Consider the following 22283-nt stretch of genomic DNA (forward strand, 5'->3'; position numbering starts at 1 on the left):
ATATTTCTAAAAAGAGCTTTTATTTTGTATGTTTCTACTGTAACTGTGTCTCTACCGGCAGGATTTTTCAGAAGCCACACGTCTGTATATTTTAAAAGGAGAGAACGTGTCATCTTTATATCACCACCAAATATTGGGCCGCAAATCACCGTTCTTGTGATGAAATACACTTGAAGTTGTTACTCTGCGATGACGCATGGAGTGTGGTGGTTGGTGACGCTGGGTGGCTCTTACAGGAGCAAAGTCAAAGGGCCATAAAGAGGTGTTAGCTGGGAATGCTTCCTGCTTCAGGCATTCAAAGAAAAGCTTTTTTGAGAGAGGGCTTCCAGCCAAAGACCAGTGACTTCTGTTTCCAAAGAGGTAACTTTATTATGTGTTGTTTTTTTCAATATGACATCCATTGTGGTCTCATAATTATATCGGAAGTCATTAATAGAAGTGTCATCGAAGTGAAGGTTATTGTGTTATCATGCTAAAATGAGACTTTATAGAAATGTGTATACATTAGAAATGTATATTTAAATGAGCTCTACAGTATGTTGCTATGAATAAGTTGAGGCATGGTTCTCTATTAAAGCCGTCTCAGTAGACCTAACTAACTGACATTGGTTTGGCAGCCGGTTCAGTTAATTGTAATTACAGTAACTGGGCTGAATCTGAAATACAATACTTGTTTTAACAGACTCAATCAAGGTTTCTGCCATGCTGCATTTGAGTAAGGTAAGAATGAATATTATTTACACATATCCACGATGCCCACAGTCATTTTGAGAATGGTTATGATATTTATGAATGCCGTTTTGTTTTCATTGCAACTCCTGCTTTTCCCCCCAACTAGGGGGATTTTGTATGGGTGGACTCTGGTGTCGGGGTGCCAATTGGGGCAGAGGTCAAGGTGTCCGACACCGGACAGTTGAAGCTGATCGATGATGAAGGAAAGGTACGAAACCCTACAAGAGATTACTTTTTTTTCTTTTTGTTAGGTACATAAAAAAAAGGAGTGCCACTCTATGTATACATGGATCATCTGTTTTATAACATACTCACAGGACCACAAGATCAACAAGAAGACAGAGGGCGCCATCCGGCCTATGCACCCCACCTCTGTGAAGGGTGTGGATGACATGATCCGGCTCGGGGATCTCAATGAGGCCGGGCTGCTCAGAAACCTCCTGGTGCGACACAAAGAAGGCACCATCTACGTAGGTTTCTATTCCCTTGATATACACTGAACCGCCTAGTTTTACGATGCCCATAACCTGCTGCGGAAATGCTTACTCGTCGGTGTCCTCCTGAGCTGTGAATTGGCTTTCTTTAGACTTTGCCCTGTCGTTTATCACACTGCTGTTTGTCTCCAGTGAGACGAATGAGCCTCTGTTGAGGGAGACCGCCCCAGTGTTTCTGTCACCAGAGCTTAGCAGTGTCTGTGTTCAATTATGAATCATTCTATTGTACAAAGAAAATAGCACTGCTAAAGGCTATGGGGCAAAATGAGCAAAGGCTGATATTCCTTTGTATTGGACTTGCTTTATATATATCATAAACACAGCTTTTAATGATTATAATCCATCCATGAAATCGTTAGATCTAATAAGTCGTAATAACATGCATCTCGTGCATTGCAGCTACAACCAAACAGGGTCACTGGTTGTATGATGTACTTCTAACACAATAACTGGTTTATGCTTATGTACACACACACACACACACACACACACACACACACACACACACACACACACACACACACATTCACATTCACACTCACACTCTGTCCTCAACTGTGCTACTACTGTGTGATCGTTAAAATCGCCCTCTGTTTTGAAGACGTACACAGGCTCCATTCTGGTGGCAGTCAACCCTTACCAACTGCTGCCCATCTACACCACGGAGCAGGTGCACATGTACACAGACCGACGGCTGGGCGAGCTGCCGCCGCACGTCTTTGCCATCGCAGACAGCTGCTTTTTCAACATGCGCCGCAACCAAAAGAACCAGTGCTGCGTGATCAGGTCTGCTTTGGTCTGAGGCTGATCTCAGATTATTATGTCAATAGTGTGGAAAGATTGGTTATTTATTTAAATTTTTTAAATCAAAATGAAAAAAGAAATGTCTGGTTACAGCTTCTCAAATATGTATATATCCTGGTTTCTTTATGAAAGTGAACTGAATGTTTATGGGTTTTGGACAAACCTCGACCGTTGAATATGTCAACACTGTATGGATCAAATTTATATGTGAGAAATGATTGATAAAATAAGATAGTTTACAGCCCAACAGCATTACCATGAGTACGCCTTAAATGCCACATAGGAAAAATATTGAAAACAGAAGAATAAATGAAAACAAGGACAGAATGACCAATTAAAATGTTAAAGTGGAGGGAGTGTTTAAATGATGGAGATAAACTGTGAAAATTTTGTTGGTTTCCCAAGTCCAAGTCTTTTCTGAAGGTTATTCCCTCTGCAAACTTCAAATAAATGAAAAGCTGACTGCACTGTGCACATGAGGGGGGGTGGGTTAAAGAATCCCAATACTTAGAGGGTTGGATAGATGTGTAGGTAGCTTTTAAAACAATGGTTTATCAATAAAAAAAAGGAGGCGGTGTTTCTCACCTGTGTTAAATAGAGATGTTCATATTTTTTAGAGGATACAGTAATGCAGAGGTTCTCAAACTGTGGCGCGCAACCTTCTAGTGGGGCGCGGAGATATTACAGGTGGGGCGGAGGGGAAGATGCAGATTCTTAAAAGAAATGGGGGAATTATTCTCTGCGTTTTACCCATGATTAGTTTAATTAAGGAGCTTTGTGCTGCTGTGAAGCACTGGGGCTTCAGTGTCTTGCTCAAGGACACTTCAACATGAAACTATGGGGAGCAAACAGGGACCCAACCGGCTTCCTTGGTAATCGTTTTTGCCAAATATGAGTTATTTTTTGCACACATATAACTTTATTTGCATTGTTTTAACAAAGTGATTCCACATGTTATTAGTTTTTCTCAAATGGAGCAATCTGGTTTACTTGAAAGTGATTTAAATTTTCTTCAATCTATTGATTAAAAAAGCACGGATGGAGGAGTCTCAAAGAGTTGCACCAATTTGTTCCAATGTTGTTGGAGCAGTGGGGCCCGAACATTTTTCTTCCTGGGGTGTGACAGAAAAAGTTTGAGAACCACTGCTGTAATGAAACTGTGATGGAGGTGTCTAGTAGCTTCAGGAAAGAAGCTGGTTTGAAGAAAACAAAGGTATATAATGTATTTTACCCTGCAACACAATTGGAAGAAATTTAGATTTGACCCAATGTTTTCTCCTGTTTTTAGAGAAGTATTTCCTATTTCTATTATAGAACAAATTTTAGCTTCTGTCATCGAACAAATTTTAGCTTCTTAATAATTTTGAATATTGAACTTAGAATCTCGCAGTACTTTTTAATCTAAAAATAAAATCATTCTAAAAATGAAAAAGGATGTTGACATTTGGTTAGAAAGTAAATTACTTTCTGACCAAAAAATGGAAAAAAGGAATATTTATTTTTCTTTTTGATGGGGGTTCTTGTAAAATAATTTTAAAAACTGTGCTATACGGTAGTAATTGCAAGCTCAATGGTGCCTACATATAAGATAGTGTCATCTGCATACAAGTGAACCAACAATGATTAGAGTAAAGGGTGATGGTGGTTATTATTATATAATAAAGCTGACTCTGATTATTGATTGTGAAAAGAACACGGCCTAAAACTGATTATCGTTGAGCCCCTTTGTTAATGTTGACACATTTGTATTCAAATTTTTAGGGCTTAGAAACAGAGGTTTAGGTGGAAAACAGTCAACTGTCTGTACACATGCTTATTTTTTTCTTTTCCCCGCTAGTGGAGAGTCGGGAGCAGGGAAAACTGAGAGCACCAAGCTCATGCTGCAGTTCCTGGCCGCAGTGAGCGGCCAGCACTCCTGGATCGAGCAGCAGATTCTTGAAGCAAACCCTATCTTGGAGGGTATGAGCAGAACTCCTTTATAACCTTTTTGAACCGTCCTCATAATCATCTGAATCCCCCCCCTTTTCACTTAATCTTCTGAATGCATTATTGTTTTTGTTTTTTCTTCTCAGCCTTTGGTAACGCCAAGACCATTCGCAACGATAACTCAAGTCGTTTTGGGAAGTACATTGACATCAACTTCACTCAGGGCGGGGCCATAGAAGGGGCCCGCATTGAACAGTACCTGCTGGAGAAGTCGCGTGTTTGCCGTCAGGTGGGAAGATTGGTTAGCTATATATTTGTAAGAGCGGTAACAAATTTTCTTGCGGTAAAGCTCATGTGCATCCTTGTACAGGCACCTGAGGAAAGAAACTACCACATCTTTTACTACATGCTGATGGGCATGCCAGCTGAGCAAAAAAAGATTCTTTCCCTTGGGAACCCTGCAGAGTACAACTATCTGACCATGGTACTGAAATTATTCTACAAACTGTGAAATGAGAATAAAACATTGTCTTTATTGATAGATTTTTGAAGATAAACTAAGACTGGGACAAGAGTTCACATCGAGCTTTAAACTATGTGAATGTATCACTAGGGTAAATGTACCAGCTGCGAAGGACGTGATGATGTTAAGGAATACGCCCACTTCCGTTCAGCTCTGAAGATCCTCATGTTCACTGAGAGTGACTCTTGGGAAATCTCCAAACTGCTCGCTGCAATCCTTCACCTGGGCAATGTGGACTTTAAGGGTAAGGACAGCCATTAGATTCATATACGGTAGATATTTTTGAGCCATTAAGCTCAATGTTTGAATAATTTCAGGTACCATAGTAAATAACCTAGAAGGCTGTGAGATCCTTGCATCATCCCATTTTGAAATGTCCAGTCAACTTTTGGAGGTATGTGTGTTTTCTTTTTTTTTAAACATTTTTTACAAATTCAAATAAAAGGATTATGATTATAATGATTATGTCATATGATCTTGTCTGATTGTCCTGTTATCTTAGGTGGAACCCAAAGAACTGGAGAAGAGTCTGACTCAACGCTCCTTCATGACAGCCAGAGAGAGTGTGACCAAACCTCTTACCTCTGTCCAGGCGGTGGGCGGGAGGGATGCCTTTGTCAAGGTAAAACCTGACTTGATTTTTGTTTTCAAAAGGCAAAAGTGTATTTCAGAAGTCAATGCATACACACAGGAGAACAAAATGTATGGATGATAGATGGAGTAACCTTTTAAATTCTTGCCACCAATAAGATAAAAAAATAATACTGATGTATTGTGGCAGTTAGCTCGACATCATCAGTTTAAGCAAATTTACCTCAGTTTTTCAAATTCATTTGAGCAGTATACTTAGTGGCAGGCCGTCAGGGCCTGCTAAGCCTTCTCTGCTGGCCTAAACAGAATCACAAAGTATTACAGAATCACAAGCTGTCATGATACTAATAATATTCTATTTTCAGCAACACAGCAGTGTTTAGTGTTTCACCATGTTAACAAACATGCTAACTTTACACAGGCAAGAATACATGCTAGTATTAATGTTAGTATGCTACTAGCTAATTTATAATATGTTAACATTTGCAGCGTATTAACATTTAGCATTTCATCATGTTAATATGTTACGGTTAATGCCAATGTGTGTATATCGTTATGATATGTTAGCATTAGGCTCAACAAGTAGCATAGCAGTGGCTAACAGAAATGTAGTTAGTTGTTTCTGATTAAAAATGTTGGACAAATTGACATTTTGACCGTTAACACAAAATGAAAAGAAATGTATACTCTCTTAAAACAATTTTTTATATGATTTTCCCCAAGGTTGGCAACCTCTTTTGCAAGGGAGACTTGGCCAAGACAGCTTAAAACAAATAATTCATTACTAAAATGACATAAGAAACCTAAATTAAGTCTGAAAATAGTTTAAGAGCAGAGACAGTTAACAATAAAGTCAATAACATAGTGTAGTGGTAATGACATGAGTGTTTGCGTTGGATCTCTGGTTCTTATGTGTTGTTTGTTTATTCTCTGTATTATTTGTCCAGGCTATTTATGGAAGACTTTTCATTTTGGTCGTGGACAAAATCAACGCTGCAGTTTACAAGCCGCCTGAGGATTCCAAACAGGTCCAACAGTCAATAGGCTTGCTCGACATCTTTGGCTTCGAGAACTTCAACAAAAACAGGTTGGCTCTCCCAGCATTAGAGCATTTACTTCTGCTGGACACATTGTTAATTGACACGTTGACTGAAGACCACGCATTTTTCTTTCCTCCTGTGCTATTTCATTTGTTGAACTGTTGCAGCTTCGAGCAGCTGTGCATCAACTTTGCCAATGAGCAGTTGCAGCAGTTCTTCGTCAGGCACGTTTTCAAGCTGGAGCAGGATGAGTATGCCCGCGAGAACATTGTCTGGAAGAAAATTGACTACAAAGACAACCAGGGCACCCTGGACGTATTGGCCAACAAACCTCTGAACATGATGGCGCTAATTGATGAGGAGAGCAACTTCCCAAAGGTCTATGTCCTCCTTGTACTTCATGAAATCTAATGTACCAAAGAAAGCATTTTTTTTTTACTCCGTTTTTTGTGAATTTTCAGGGCACAGATACCACCCTGCTCCACAAACTGAACCAGGTCCACGGGACAGGGGACATCTATATTCCCCCCAAGAACAACTACGAGACACAGTTTGGAGTCAAACATTTTGCTGGAAAGGTCGACTATGATTCAAATGGTACTTTTGTAGCTTTAAAAAGCAACAAATCATTCTAGCGCGAGTCCTGCGTGATGATCTTATTGTATCTGTCTTGTTTTGAGGTTTCCTTGAGAAAAACCGTGACGCCCTCAGCTCAGATCTGATTCATCTGGTAGAGACCTCCACCAATAAACTCCTCAAACAGGCGTTTCACAATGTGCTGTCTGCCAGTACGATCAAGAGCAGCGTCAACCCCAGGATGATCATCACCACGGCCAACAACAGCCTCCGGGTCAGTGCACCCTTTACCTTCGGCATTAGACACATTAATGATCAGTTGGAAAATAAAAAAACATTACTTACACTATGTGAAATTTGATTGTGTTCCACAGCAAGCGACGGATGGCAAGAAGCGCATGCCAACACTGACTGGCCAGTTCCGTCAGTCTCTGGATTCCCTGATGAAAACACTGACTGTGTGCCAGCCCTACTTCATACGCTGTGTTAAACCCAATGACTTCAAGAAGCCGATGGTGTGAAGAAAAAAAAGTTGCATTCACCAAAACCAATATAAAACTTAAATCTGTGCCAAAATTTTATGAAATATTTTGGTGAGAGTAAATGAGAGCACATCTCTTCTGTGTCTCAGCTGTTCGACAGAGAGCTGTGCATGCGCCAGCTCCGTTACTCTGGTATGATGGAGACCATCAAGATCCGGAAAGCCGGGTATCCCATACGCTACACATTCAACGAGTTTCTAAATCGCTACCGCGTCCTGCTGAAAACTTCCCTGTGTGATCCCAAAACAGTAAGTTGGAGGATTTAATTAGTGATAATTTTGTTCCTATTCTCATATTCCAATGCTGTGCTTGTGTGATAATTTTGTGTGGTCATTATTTTTTGCTACAACAGGAAAGTAAAGAGAAATGCTGCGAAAGCATTTGTGAGTCTGTGCTTGCTGGGGAGGATGACTGGAAGACTGGCAAGACAAAGATATTCCTCAAGGTGCTGCCTTACATCTTTATGTACAGTCTTTTGTTACTGATGAATATGGGTGCAGGAATACAATCGACACAATATTGTGAATGTTTTAAGCAACAGAAAACTTAATTGTGAAATGTACACTGCTGAATAGCTAGGAAACTATAATACCACTGAACTTGTACTATTTAACATGTTTATTTAGACATTTTAAGTAAATAAATCAAATTTGAATGTTTACTTCAGGATTCATAAATTCAAAAACAAAACTTAAGCTCATGCTAGCAGCTTCGCTCTAGTTTTGGTTGTGTTTGTTCTGTCGGTGGGTCATTCAATCCACAACTTTGGTTTTGACTAAAATAATTTTGTTAAGACATTTAGAGTTCTCTGAAAATCGAGTATAATGACTGGTGATCTCCTGACGTTTCCTGAAGTGCCAACATGAGGTTGAAATTGTCTCATAAACTATGCCATAAACCCAACTCCACTGACTTTTCATGTAACGGCATCGTCAGGCGGTATTTGGCTAAATACCTGCAAAACTAATAACATTCACATGAGCCAGCTGTACTTTTATTAAATTGTAAATTAGCAAATGTTAGCATACTAACACATTGAACTAAGATGAACATTGTACCTGCTAAATGTTAGAATGTTTTGTCATTGCACCAGCCTCACAAACCACATAACTTTGTCTATTTGTTAATTTTTCCAATTAGTTATTAAGTTGCTTATAATATATGAATCTGAAGTGAATATTTCCACCAGTGAATTAACAAAAAGAATCCATTCTCTTTCTCTCAGGACTTTCATGACACCATGCTGGAAGTGGAGCGAATGAAAGAACTAAATGAGAAAGCACTTCTGATTCAGAAAGTCCTGAGAGGCTTCAAATACAGGTATGGGACAAAAGCTGAAACATTTGCTACTTGGTTTTATTTTCTCTTGTTTGTTGCTCATGTAACCAACATATTTGTGTCTGTATGACTCTTGCACTCTAAAGGAGAGACTTCTTGAGGAAAAAGGCAGGTGCTCTTGTCATTCAGAAATGCTGGAGAGGACACAAAGGCAGAAAGCTGTATAAAGTGGTAAGTCTTTGTTTACCACGAGTATTTATTAAAGTGAAACTATAGGACTGGCATGCAATGGAACTAATCTAATCTAATTCAACTCTAGGTCCAGCTGGGCTTTGCAAGGCTGCAGGCACAGGTTCGGTCTCGTAAGCTCCACTTTCAGTATAAGAAGGAGCGTGAGGCAGCCTTCGTGCTGCAGGCCCAAATCAGAGGGTATCTGGCCAGAAAGGAATGGAAGCGCAAGAGAAACGCTGTGATCCTCCTGCAGGCACACACCAGGGGTGGACTGGCAAGAAAGGCTGTCAAAAAGATAAAAAAAGATGTAAGTTAAATTTACAGAACTACGAAAAATGCTCTTTAAATGACAATAATAAAGACGGTTAAAGTCCCGACCAGTTTTATACACCATAATGACATCCCTATCAGATGAACCTAAGTACACTTTCAAGGACACCACTCGTTATGTCCATTACTTTCAGCTCACTATTTTATTTATTTATTACTGTTAGCTAACTGATTCATTAATTTATCCATACTTTTATTATATGATTTTAACTATTCATCCATTATTTTTACCATTAATTATAGATTACTTTTGACGAAAGTTTAATCCTGTTCATCTGTTATTTTTAGGTAACCATTTTAACCAAGTATCTCTTATTTCCACTGTGAATGAATTACTTTAGCTAGCTATTTTAGTTCTATTTTACCTATTGATCCAAGAATTTCAATGTATTGTTTAAACTCTTTGACTGTTACTCCTAGCGTATTATTTCAACTGGTTATCCGTTACTTTTAGCTCACCATGTTAACCAATCATCTATTACTTTCAGCTAACTATTTCAACCATGTTTTCATTACTTCAGCTAGCTGTTCCAAAATGTCTATCCTCTCTAAGCTAACTATCTCATCTATTTCTCCAATGCTTTAGGCCTTTTACTTTTAGTGTACTATTTCAACTTCTGCTAGCTTGCTAACTAGCTTTATTGCACTCTCAATGGCAACACACTCAGGTTGATAAATGCACTGACTGTGAAGTTAGCCTTGTAGCTAGTTATTGTAGCTGCTGGAGGATTACTGCTTATTGTGACGATACATCTAGTATGAAGTATGTAAGCATGACACCATTACACCAATTTAAAATTGTATTTGGATGCTTATTGTCCTCCGAAACACAAATATGTTGGCATGTTTTTAAATTACATATTTCATATACATGGTTATATAGTTAATTGGGTTGTAAAAGACATTTTCCCTGCAGTTGAGGTTCAGGCTGCTGCCTCCCCTACCCCCACCCTCCCTCCTGATCTTGTCTTGTTTTATGTTTTCTTTCAGATGTACCTCTCTGCTAAAGAGAAAGAAGAAGAACAGCGGGCCATTTTGGCGAGACAGAAACACTTGGAGGAAGTGCTTAGGCAGAAGAAAGAGATGGAGGCCAAAGCTCAGACTGAGTCCTTCAACGACCAGCAGCTGGTAGACCGCATGTTTAACTTCCTGCCTGTTACGGTCGGTGGGCAGGAGGGCCAAGCACCTGTGGGATTTGAGGTTTGGGAAGCGAACACACTGCACATGTTAAAGTCCTTGTAAAGTCGCTTCATGCCTGTTGATCTGTTCTCAGAAATTTGAGGGGAAAAGGACAGCCATAGAAGAGATAGACATCGACAACATCCCGGAGGATATTCCTATAGACGACGATGATGATGACCTGGATGAGTACTCCTTCTCCAAATTTGCCTCCGTAAACTTCCAGGGTGCGGCCACCTACACCCACATCCGCCAGAGGCTTCGCCAGCCCCTCCTGTACCACGAAGATGAAGGAGATGTCATGGTGCTTCTCTCAGACCACTTATATTTATCATATTAGTTGTTTCCACAGGAGGAATATCCTTCTTTATTTTTTTTCTGTTATTATATCACCAGGCTTCGCTTACTGTCTGGTGGATCATCCTGAGGTTTATGGGTGACCTCCCTGATCCAAAGAAGCAGGTCCAGGTCCAGGTCCAGGGAGCCTCCACGCAGGACCGCTTTATGCCGCAGGAGCTCATCTCCAGAAAGGACAGACGTCTCAGCCACATGGTTGGACTGGATCAGGTAAATGTACTCTTGACAACAGCCTCAATTTGTAGGTTAACATGAATTAATCATGTATTTCAAATGATAACTTGTGACTGTTTTAGAGGGTGCTAAGGAGTAAGAAAGAAGGGAATCCCTCCGCAGTACCGGAGGAGCCGACACAAAACAGGAAAGGCTCAATTTTCACAGACCTTCTGACAAGAAACAGGAAGGCTTCTGCTGTGCCTGGTGAGACAGCCCAAAACCCAAAGGTATACACTGTGCCAGAGGGGAGCCCTCGGACGAGAAAGGGATCCACATTCACTGACCTACTGTCCAGAAACAGAAAAGCATCCACTACTTTCGAGAATACAATCCCCAAATCCAGCTTCCGGAAGGCCTCCATCATCATGGAGGAGGTAAGGAATAAGCTTAAAAACTATTAGCGTTGCTGTGAAGTTCTCCATCACACTATTTTTAACATATTGATGGATTTTCTTCTTCTTCTTACAGTCAGATGATCTGACTGAAGTGTCAAAGCCTCCAACTCTGCAGACTGTGAAAGAGGACAATGACCTCATGATTGGAGAGGGACCTACCCTGGACCGACCGCTGACCGCGCTTGAAAAACTCCACTACATTGTGGGATATGCCATCGTCAGATGTGACCTAAGGTAACTCAAGCTCCTTTTGAAAATCACATGTATCTTAAGTATTTTTCTTTATTCTCTACTAATGCAATAAGTATGTATGTTGTCTGTCCAGAGATGAAATTTACTGTCAGATCTGCAAGCAGCTGCAAGACAACAAGAATCGCAACAGCTACTTCCGCGGATGGATCTTGCTGTCCCTGTGTCTGGGTGTCTTCCCTCCAAGTGATCGCTTTATTAGGGTAAGAACAACAGCTCCACCGGCTGCTCCAGAGCTCGGTGAGAGAACGGTGTGCAGGACGCAGTGATGTTTCACTCATCTCTTCTTCTCTCCTGTCTTGGCAGTACCTGCAGAGTTTTATCCGTTCCGCTCCAGCAGGCTACGCTTCCCACTGTGCTGAAAGGCTGCGGCGCACGGTGATGAACGGAGTTCGAGGGGAGCCTCCGGCCTGGCTGGAGCTGCAGGTACTGAGACTGACAGAAAATGCTCCGGCAAATGTCTAAAATGTATTGATGTGCATTTGACCCCGTAGCATATTATGAATAAGAAATGGGTCGGGAAGAAGGTCCGGTTGAGAATTTGAGATTTGTGATGTCACCCATTCAAGAACATTCAGCCTAATCATTTTAGTTTTCATAGGGTCTATTTCTTGAGTAGAAAGTAGTGCTGTTGAAAAGAGTGGAATTTTGTAAATTTATTTTTTCTATGTTGTAAGCACCACAAACAAAATGCTATCACCCTAAATTGTGGTGGCAGCTACAATCTCAGCAATGCAACATTTTATTTGAACACTTATGAACTTCCTTGCACAGTAGATTTAATTTCTGTTTAACTAATGTGGTCACTTTTTTTCTGTGCGGTTATAGGCAACCAAGACAAAAAAGCCCATGATTGTTACTGTCAGTCTGATGGACGGACGCTCCATTAACCTGCCCGTCGACTCAGCATCTACCTCCAAAGAGATCTGCCAGCTCCTCTCTACCAAGGTCAAACTCAAGGACACCTTTGGCTTCTCTGTCTACGTCGCCTTGTATGAAAAGGTACGCAGTGACATCCGCTCGGGTGTGTTTCTGTTCCATTAGTACAGTAGGCGATGGGTAGATCTGGACTGAGTCATGCACAGGTCCAGTTTTGCAATGAAAAAAAAAATAACCCGCAAAGCTTAGCACAGAGCCATTTCATTAATAGTAAACAATTTAAAAAAGCAATGCAGACACGTGCAGCTTGCTGAGGTAAACGTGACCTCCCAGTTAAAAGTGGATTATTATTTAAAGCTTCTCACACCAGGATTTAACATAACATGATGTTTAAGAGCTTCCTCTGTATACATTTATTCAAAATAAAATACAAATTCAGTCCCTATTTGTGTTTGCACATCAGCAAAGGCAAGTTATCATGGTGTCTTTGGTGTATTTCGCACACTGAGCGAGCTGCACCGTTACGACTTTTTAAAGACTTCTTTTAGGACACCTAGATAGCCATAATTTGAATTGCTGAACGGTCTTTAAGGTGTGGGCATTGGGCAGCGGCCGGGAGCACGTCATGGACGCCATCTCCCAGTGTGAGCAGGAAGTAAAGAGGAGAGGAGGGCAGGAACAGCACGCCCCCTGGCGCCTCTTCTTCCGCAAGGAAGTGTTCACCCCTTGGCACGATGGCAAGGAGGACAAGATCAGCACAGAACTCATCTACAAACAGTTTGTCCACGGTCTGAAGTGTGGCGAATATCAGACTGAAAAGGTGGGCTTATATTTGGATGAATATCCTCTATCTGTAGATAGAGAGAGGATTTTCTATCTGACTACAGACAGAGTAGTTAGAGTACCTTATCACTTTCACAGGAGGATGATCTTGTCCAGCTGGCTGCGAAACATTTGTACATCCAACACGGCTCCGACAGCAGCCCAGAACATGTGAAGGAGGCTGTACAGGACTGCATCAACAACCCTCTGCTGGAGGCCAAGTCAGAGGAGAAATTGGTGCAAATGGTCTGCACTGCTCATTCTCAGGTCAGTTTCATATCAGTGCTGGAGAGACATACATAAAAAGGCTCTGCAGTGGCCTTCAAGTAAAGTTTCCTATTTCTTCTCGAACCACACAAGGGTCCGTATTTGAGTTCAAGACAGAAGGCAGAGTCTGTGAAGGCAGAGATGGTGGACTACGCACGAGAGAAGTGGCCCATGTTCTTCTCTCGCTTTTTTGAAGTTGTTAAACTGTCAGGTAGGCATCTTTATGTCCCCCCTCTATGTTGTCCTGTATTTCAAATGTTTATGTAGTGACAAATCTTAAATTGCTTTTAAATTAAGCAAGTCAGGAAAGTATATATATATATATATATATATATATATATATATATATATATATATATATATATATATATATATATATATATACATATATATATATATATATATATATATATATATATATATATATATAGACGCTATATATATAGACCGTTGTCATTAAGCAAGTCAGGAAAGTATATATATATATATATATATAATGATATATATGATGATAAGAAGTCACAATGGGTTTTGTGCTGAATTAGAAATCCTTCAATCAAGAATTGATGTTGAATGTCTTACAGAATTAGCTATAACTAGCTTGTAAATGTTTCTAGTATTCTCTATCTCTAACATAAAAACAGTATTTAGAGTTATTGGTTATCTTACGTCCCAATATTGCACTATTTTCCTTCATCAAATGTTGAATATCAAAAGTTTGCAGAAACATGTACAGTATAACAGACATATCTCCACATTCCTTTGGAATGTAAAGACAAACACTTTTAATGATCAGCAGTGAACATGTGTGTGTGTGTGTTTTTTTGTTGAATTTTCTGTTGCTGCTTTTTGTATGTATGTATGTCAGACTGTAATATACAAAGATATTTATAGATGTACTGCCCCACTGGGGATAAGACTCGAGCAAAGTAGTTGATTAAGAGCGAAGTGGGCCAGGAACAGCATCTCTTCCTTCCTTGGATTTCAGATTAGCTGCTGTTTAGCTTGTGAACCAGCGATTTGCAAAGCGATACATCTGAGCTGTTTAATGAGAATGAGCTCTGACTCACTGACACAGTGAATGATTAACTCAGCAGATCAAGTGGCAACATGCTGGTGAGATAAAAGTAATTATGCAGGCTTCCATTAGACAATCCCTCAGTAGAACACAGCTCCTGGAGTGAACAATTTCTAGATCTTCATGCTTCATTTCAACAGAAACCGATAGTTCATGTCGCCCCTCACCTCCTGTCAGAAGTATTTCAGAAAACATTAAATTAGATTTGACTTCTTCTCCCCTAAAGGAACTATGTGTATAATTTAGTGACATCTAGTGGTGTGTTGCAGATTGCAACCAATTAAATGCCCATCAGCTGATCCCTCCCTCTTGAAGCTTGTCAGAAAACTATGTGGCCCTTATGTCAATTTATGTTAACAATGGAAAGTGTGAAAGAAATGTTTTTAGTAATTGTTGTTCTCTATGTGTGTGGGTGTGCTATATTTTTTTTAAATAAATGCAACACGTCTTTATTTCACTTCTTATAAGGAAATGTTTCCACCCCAGCCCTCCTGTAGGGATAGTTATCTTTAGGATTTTATTACTACAAGGAAGTACTCTTATCAATCCTATATTCTTCTACATGACTGAATCATTGCTTTTAAACAAATTAAATTCAGAACAGGATTAGAATGTATTTACGTTCATAAATATATCTAAATATTGTTTTGAGGGCAGCAACCATATTTGTTTACAACAGCAAAGTCACTATAAAAGTAATTAATATCTCATTGGAAATAAATCTAAAACGTCAATAAAACACATTTCTGAGTGAGTGAAGCTGCAGACCACCCTCCTCTCGGCGAAGGTACTGCCGGATGTGCCAGCTTATTCTTGTCTCATTTGTCTTGTCTATTTGAGGCCAATCCCAAAATAGAATGCTACGAACCTCTCCCACTCCTGTCTCGTTGCTCACATGATGCAAAACTGAACTGGAAGAACATTGACCTTGGTTTATTTATTTATTTTCTTTCTTTTTCAATTTATGATTCCCTGCCCCCCTCATTCAGGGTGGTTGCAATGATTTAGAAAAGACTTTTTTGCTCATGACTATTTGTCATATCCCCCATGAGTCCTGATTTAATGGGCTTGTTCCTTCCATAACTCTTTTCAAGGCCCTCCACTGGCAAAGAGCAAGTTCATTGTGGCCATAAACTGGACCGGTATCACTTTCCTGGACGAGCGAGAGAAGAGGCTGCTGGAGCTCTCCTTCCCAGAAGTCACCGCAGTCCACACCGTAAGGTAGAGCCTGGATCAGAGGAGGAAGCAGCGCAGTATGTCAGGTGACAAAGAGGAATGGTCTACTAAAACAGTGGGGTGTTACTTATGTTTTGATTTCCAGGGAGGGTAAAGCGTCCGGCCAGACGGTGAGCCTGCTGACACTGAAAGGAGACTTCACTCTGAGCGGAGGCACAGCGGAGGACATGGCGGAGCTGGTGACAATGTTCCTCAGTGGACTGAGAGAGAGATCTCAGTATGCTGTGACCCTGAAGGAAGCCGACGGGCAAGGTCAGAGAATCGTATTCTGTCTTTCTTATGTGGTGGTCACAGCTGAATTATCTCTTTTAGGGTTTTTCATTGCTGCTAATTGCTAACAGATTTATGGGTTCACTTCCATTCTTCTACAGATGACCCCACATTACTCAGCTTCAAGAAAGGAGAGCTCATTATAATAATCAAAGATGACGAGTTTTCCAAGCAGCGTGGCTGGATAAAGGGCCAAAGCGAGATGTCGAAACAAACGGGAGCCGTCCCTACCGACGCCATCTTAATCCTGCCAACACTCAGAAAACCCACCAATGAGGTCATGGTATGGAGACATTTTTTATGCCCCCTTCTTAGTTGAGTTATTGTGTGCAGGATCTGAGGAATATTGAATGTTTTTCTTCTTTTTTTCAGAGCATGATCAACTTGTCTCCTAACCAGAGGATGAACATCTTAAAGGCAAACCAGAAAGAAATGGGAACGGTGGAGAGATTAGCTCCTGTCACGCTGAGAGAATTCTCCCTTGAGTACTTCAGGTATCTGGAAATGCCCTCTTTAATTCCAGCAGGTAAATGCTTACTGGAACAGCACTGACAGCCGGAATACCTTGATCCCACAGGCAGCCGACTAAGGATGTGAACCGTCAGGTGATGTCCAGGAACGCCGCTCCCGAGAGGCTGTGGGCAAACTCCAGAGAGCCAATCAGACAGCCCCTCCTCAAGAAACTGGTGGGCAACCCAGAGCTCAGCCACGAAGCCTGTCTGGCATTCACTGATATCCTTTTCACACCAGAATATGTTTTTTTTTTCACGTGTGTACCTTTTATCACACAAGTTAAACCCATAAATCCACTATGGGCCTCCTTCAGGGGTTTAGTTTTCTTCTGTCTGGAGCTAATATAAAAAAAATGCCCAGAAGAAATGTGCCAGAAGTTGGCTGACCATTCTTGTGGAGTCGCAGTAGTAATGTTAAATTGTGTTTTTACCTGTCAGTAGGCTCAACAGTGTCTAAAGAGCCCTCTGGAGACATCATTATCTAACCCTGATATAATGTTCCCTCAAACTGCCCTTGAATCTGACCCTGTGTAGAGGCTTGCATGGCCATACACTTGTCAAACAAAAAATAGCTAAGATGACTCACCCAGCTAGGCTAAATCTCCTCAGCTACCATACCTTAGTAAGCGACGATGAAAACGTTTCTATCTATAGCGTCACCAACCAACAATATTTCCGACGTTAATGAAACCCGAATGTTTGCTCCTCTTTGACTGTTGTCTACCGATCCTGAAATATATGGGAGATTACCCCACCAAGCAGATGCAAAGCCCTCTGGAGCTCACCGACCAGATCTTTGGTCCCACCACCAAACACGAGGAGCTCAGGGATGAGATCTATTGCCAGATTATGAAGCAGATGAGCAGCAATAACAACCGGTGCGCTTATGTTCTACTCACTTTTCTCCATCCCTTGCAGTTGCTTATATGTAATGAGTATGTTTTTGTTAATATATTCATTGATAATGACACCTTTTAATTATAAAAAGAAGAAAAAACAGGCTTTTAAGCTTAATTAAAGTGACGTTGACATGAGGAAGAAAAAAGAAGATATACTTTTCAGAAGGAAAACTGAAGTGTAACACCCCACCGCCCCTCCCTCATGTTTCAGTGTTCGAGAGAGGTTTTGAACACAAACTCCAGACTCCATTTCATCATATGCCTTTTAGTGTCCTACATGCATTTGTGTCTTTGTTTCCCTTTTGCATCACGCAGGTTCAGCATGGAGCAGGGCTGGCAGCTGCTGTGGCTCGCCTGCGGCCTGTTTCCTCCCAGCCAGTCTCTTCTCAGGCACACTCAGCGATTTCTCGAGTCGCGCCGCAGAGAGCCCCTCGCCGCCGACTGCCTGCAGCGTCTGCAGAGCTCTCTGAGGTCAGCCTGTGCATACGTCACAAACACGCGGCTCCGTGCATCCCCCTGGTTTCAAACACAGGGTGTACGAGATGAAGTGTGTGTGTGTGTGTGTGTGTGTGTGTGTGTGCGCCTTCACAGTGACATGACCGCGTTCACCATTTGCAGGGCCTTTTCTATCAATACATTTGACATTCAGTGTGATTTCCACAATGCCGACAAGCTCCAAGAGACCTTTTTTTTGCATGCGTCCTCTTTTCTTAATTTGCACTCAATCTGTGGCTTCGTGTCCAAAATGATAACATAAAATAACAACAACAGTCTGACTGTGCATTTGATAACCTTGTGTAGGATGGAGTCCAGGAAGCTCCCACCACACCAGGTGGAGGTGGATGCCATCCAGCAGAACAGCACCCAGATATTCCACAAGATCCACTTCCCCAACGACACAGAGGAGGTAACGCTGACGCCCTTAGATGTAGAAAGCTACAGAAACGAGGTTGAAATGAATGAATGAAATGAAAAGTACTTTATTAATCTCCAAGGAGAATTTTTTTTGTCATACTAGCAGCATCCCAATGCCATAAGCTAAGCTAAACACACAGATGATAAAATAAAATAAAATAAATAATAACAGGAACAGGGGTAACAGATATATACATAAGTAAGAAATAAGTATAAATATATATATATACATGCAAGCAAGCGAAATGAATACATACATATATATATATACACATATACGTACACATATACATACACACATACATACATATCTACATATACATATACATACATATACACATACATATATATATATATATATATATATATATATATATATATATATATATATATATATACATATATACATACATACATATACACATACACACATACATACACATACACACCTACCCGTGGCCCACACACATACATATACACACATATACATATATATATATATATATATATATATACATATATATATATATATATATATATATATATACACACACGTACACACATACATACACATACACAAACACACACATATACACATATACATACATACATACACATACATACATACACACATGCATACATACATACACATATACACACATGCATACATATACACATACACATGTGCAAAACATACACAACAAGCAAAATACAGCAGTGTATTCGGAGGATAAATTAAATGCAAACTGAAATTGAATTAAATGCAGTGTATTCAGGGGTTTGATTTAAATTAAATGTAAACATTTATTAACATAATATTCCCACAGTAATACCAGTGATTCCTCTCACCCTTTTTCAGATATTTGAGGTTGCAACAAACACCAGGATCAAGGATCTCATCCAGAACATTACCAAGAAGCTCAGTTTGTCTTCAGCAGATGGCTTCAGCATTTTTGTCAAAACACAGGACAAGGTGTGTTTTCTCAAACCATTATATTTAGATTTTATTTTTCTATGCGTTTCACAACACCCTCTTTCATGAACTTCCACTTTCTGTTTGTAAAAGGAAGTTTGTTTGGGTTTATTTCAGCTTCTCAGTTTGAATGACACAGACTACTTCTTCGATAGTCTGAGACAAATCACCGACTGGTCCAAGAAAGCCAAGAGGAGCAAAGATGGTAAAAAGATTTTATCTGATGGGGGGCCCAGTCACACTTTTGACAGTTCTTTGCATTTGCCTGCAAAAAAACGTGTGTGTTTGTTGTGCAGGCGGCCCAGTCAACATATCCTACCTTGTGTTCTTCATGAGGAAGTTGTGGTTCAATGTGATCCCTGGCAGAGATGCAGAGGCTGATCTTATCTTCCATTTCCCTCAGGTACATTTGAATGATGCCAGTCAGCCTCCATCACATTTTCCAGGCTGCTAAGTTTTTCCACAGGATATGAAAGCCAAACATTTCCCTGAGCATAAATGTACATGACATATTGATGTTTAGGTATCAAAACTAGTTCCGGACTGCTTTTTCTGGTCTCATTATGTCTAGTTGGAAAGTATTCTCTTAATGATGAACAATGTGGTCAGGAACAACTCAGAACAACTTTTTAAGATACCTTTCTCTCCTCCAGGAGCTACCAAAGTACCTGAGGGGCTATCATGTTTGCACCAAAGAGGAAATGGTCAACATTGCAGCTCTGCTCTTCAGGGTAAAGGTCAGCAATGACAAGAACCAGCTGGTCATGATTCCCAAGATGCTGAAGGAGCTGGTGCCCAGCGACCAACTGAAGGCCATGTCGGAAAATGAATGGAAGAAGGTGTGTCTAATTCACTTTCTTTTTCTTATTGTCAATACATCTCATGATAAGAAAAAAAAAACAGCAATGCAACAGCTTTTCTATCAATACTTTCCAACGTCCTTATCCTATCTGTGACACTTCAACCCTATTTACTCCCTCTAAAGACGTACACCTTCAACGGGAAGGCCAGCGGCTTATTGAGGCTGGATGCAGACTCTGAGTGAACATTAATGTCAGCATGCTAGCACAAGGTTTTAGGAACATATTTGGACATATTAACAGCACAATATATCTGCGTCTAGATTGTAACACATAGCTTCTTCCTTGTTTGCGGTCGGTTTGCAAGACTGAGGTAGCGATGTGCAGTATGTCCAAAAGAAAAAGCCCACATTTCTGGACGTAAGTAAGAAACATAGGTTTTGGGGTATGCATACATATTCGCAACACCGACCTTTTAAAGAAGGTGGTTGATCTAATGAATGAATGACAGAGGCACCAAGTTCATAATCTTAGTTTACATTTGGTAATATTGAGTATGTCATTTGATTTGCACCGCAATGTTTTGGCTGACTTGCTTCTCGAAGGCTGTTTTTCTGGAGAAACGCGTCTCACCCAGTACAACAGTGTGGTTCATAAATGTGTTTGTATTAGGTTTTGGACCACAATGAAACAGTGGCACAGAGGACAACGGTATATCAGTCTGTGGATTCACATAAGCGCCTAAAGAGCATCACCAGACTTCTTCTTTCAATTGCCCACTTGAACAATATCACCATTATGCCTAATCCTGTGATCGCTATCTTAGTTCAGAGAATATTGCCTAAAGGGCTGTGGGAGCATCGTAAAATACTTTTCCTCATTAAAAGCACTGTGAAAACCTTCTACGAAACAAGAGCATTGCATTGTACTGTGATGTGTATTATATCCTTTATTTTCAGAGTGTTGCTGCCTCTTTTAACAAACACTCTGGTATGACCGTTGAAGAAGCTAAGGGTGCTTTTCTGAAGGTGGTCTGTCGCTGGCCTACGTTTGGCTGTGCATTCTTTGATGTGAAGGTAAGGGCTGCAGTGAAAGCAGCACGAATGGTGCTTTATCTTGCAATCTGTGGTTTGGTGGGTGGGTGTCTTGTTTATCTGATCTCTCTGCTCTGTCTCTGTCACTGCACGTCTGCAGAAAGCAAATAATCTTGACTTGTTCTCCCATTTGCCTTTCTGACTTTCTTTTCAGCAAACATCAGAACCAAGTTTCCCAGATATTGTGCGAATAGCTGTCAGCAAGGAAGGGCTCACCATCATCCACCCTAAAACCAAGGTGAAAAATAAATATAATGTGACATTATTCCCCTTTCGACATGCTGCTGCTGTTTTTTACTGTTAACAATTCTCTCTTGTAAAGGACGTGCTGGCAAACCACCCATTCAACCGCATCGCTAACTGGTGCAGTGGAAGCACCTACTTTCACATGACTATTGGCAGTTTGGTCAAGGGGAGCAAATTCCTATGTGAAACCTCACTGGTAAAGTATCACTAGATACGTGTGCTTTAAATGATTTATAAAAAAATATTAATTAAAAGTCTGTCCTTTACCTTTGTTTATTTCTCTTTTTTTTGAAGGGTTACAAGATGGACGACCTCATAACCTCATATGTCACAATGTACCTCAAAGAGAGGAGGGCAGTGCAAACCAGGAACCAGCGCTTTGACATGTGAGCCTTAGCAGCAGGGGTCCGGCGCAGCTTGAGCCTGTCGCTGCTGATTTAAACCCAGCACATTCAACATGGAGCTCATACACATACAAAGAGGCCGCACAGGAAAAGGATTTCTGTTTTTGAAAGTGCAATTAACTTTATTTGTGCGCACAATACACATTTGTAAACCTTGTTTTTATTTGTAGTCAAGACTGTGCAGACTAATTCCACTCTGTATTCATCTGTCTGCCTTAAAAACATTAAAGGTGCTCTGTGGAGTTTTCTTGCAAACTAACAAAAGTTATGTTTCTTCTCACCAAAACACATAAAACACCAAATCCCTTTTTAAAAAAAATATTTAAAAGAATCAGCCATGTTTGCTAGCTTGTAGACAAATTCTTGGCAGAATTAGGGCATTGCTATATTTTAGTGTGAGTTATCAATACCACCTGTTGATGACT

At 40.5% G+C, this 22283-nt stretch overlaps 1 protein-coding gene across 1 annotated transcript; it reads left to right on the forward strand.

The window, feature by feature from the left end:
- The first annotated feature begins 702 nt into the window (after positions 1-702).
- Positions 703-21931, forward strand: LOC137794467 (unconventional myosin-VIIb). Its single transcript, XM_068591236.1, has 47 exons — positions 703-720; positions 839-940; positions 1050-1202; positions 1828-2012; positions 3868-3989; positions 4103-4245; positions 4327-4440; positions 4570-4723; positions 4797-4873; positions 4982-5101; positions 6018-6157; positions 6278-6488; positions 6572-6707; positions 6791-6960; positions 7061-7201; positions 7318-7476; positions 7581-7673; positions 8454-8548; positions 8653-8737; positions 8826-9044; positions 10058-10267; positions 10341-10550; positions 10643-10813; positions 10900-11193; positions 11288-11448; positions 11540-11666; positions 11770-11889; positions 12292-12465; positions 12935-13162; positions 13264-13431; positions 13525-13642; positions 15604-15730; positions 15831-15997; positions 16117-16298; positions 16388-16509; positions 16593-16747; positions 17252-17405; positions 17742-17897; positions 18228-18333; positions 19201-19314; positions 19432-19519; positions 19611-19717; positions 19968-20153; positions 21074-21190; positions 21363-21446; positions 21531-21650; positions 21749-21931. The coding sequence occupies exons 1-47, from the start codon at positions 703-705 to the stop codon at positions 21842-21844; spliced, it is 6699 nt and encodes a 2232-aa protein (XP_068447337.1). The 3' UTR covers positions 21845-21931.
- The last annotated feature ends 352 nt before the right edge of the window (positions 21932-22283 follow it).

This window comes from Clinocottus analis, unplaced genomic scaffold, assembly GCF_023055335.1.
Source record: "Clinocottus analis isolate CAN_PGR_092001 unplaced genomic scaffold, fCliAna1.0.p SCAF_25, whole genome shotgun sequence".
NCBI classification, from domain to species: domain Eukaryota; kingdom Metazoa; phylum Chordata; class Actinopteri; order Perciformes; family Cottidae; genus Clinocottus; species Clinocottus analis.

Bases quoted from the DNA above. Each gene is read 5' to 3' on its own strand.
- LOC137794467 (XM_068591236.1), top strand. The intron at 6,158-6,277 runs GTTGGCTCTCCC...GAACTGTTGCAG, and splicing joins GAGAACTTCAACAAAAACAG to CTTCGAGCAGCTGTGCATCA. The intron at 13,643-15,603 runs GTAGGCATCTTT...ACTCTTTTCAAG, and splicing joins TGAAGTTGTTAAACTGTCAG to GCCCTCCACTGGCAAAGAGC.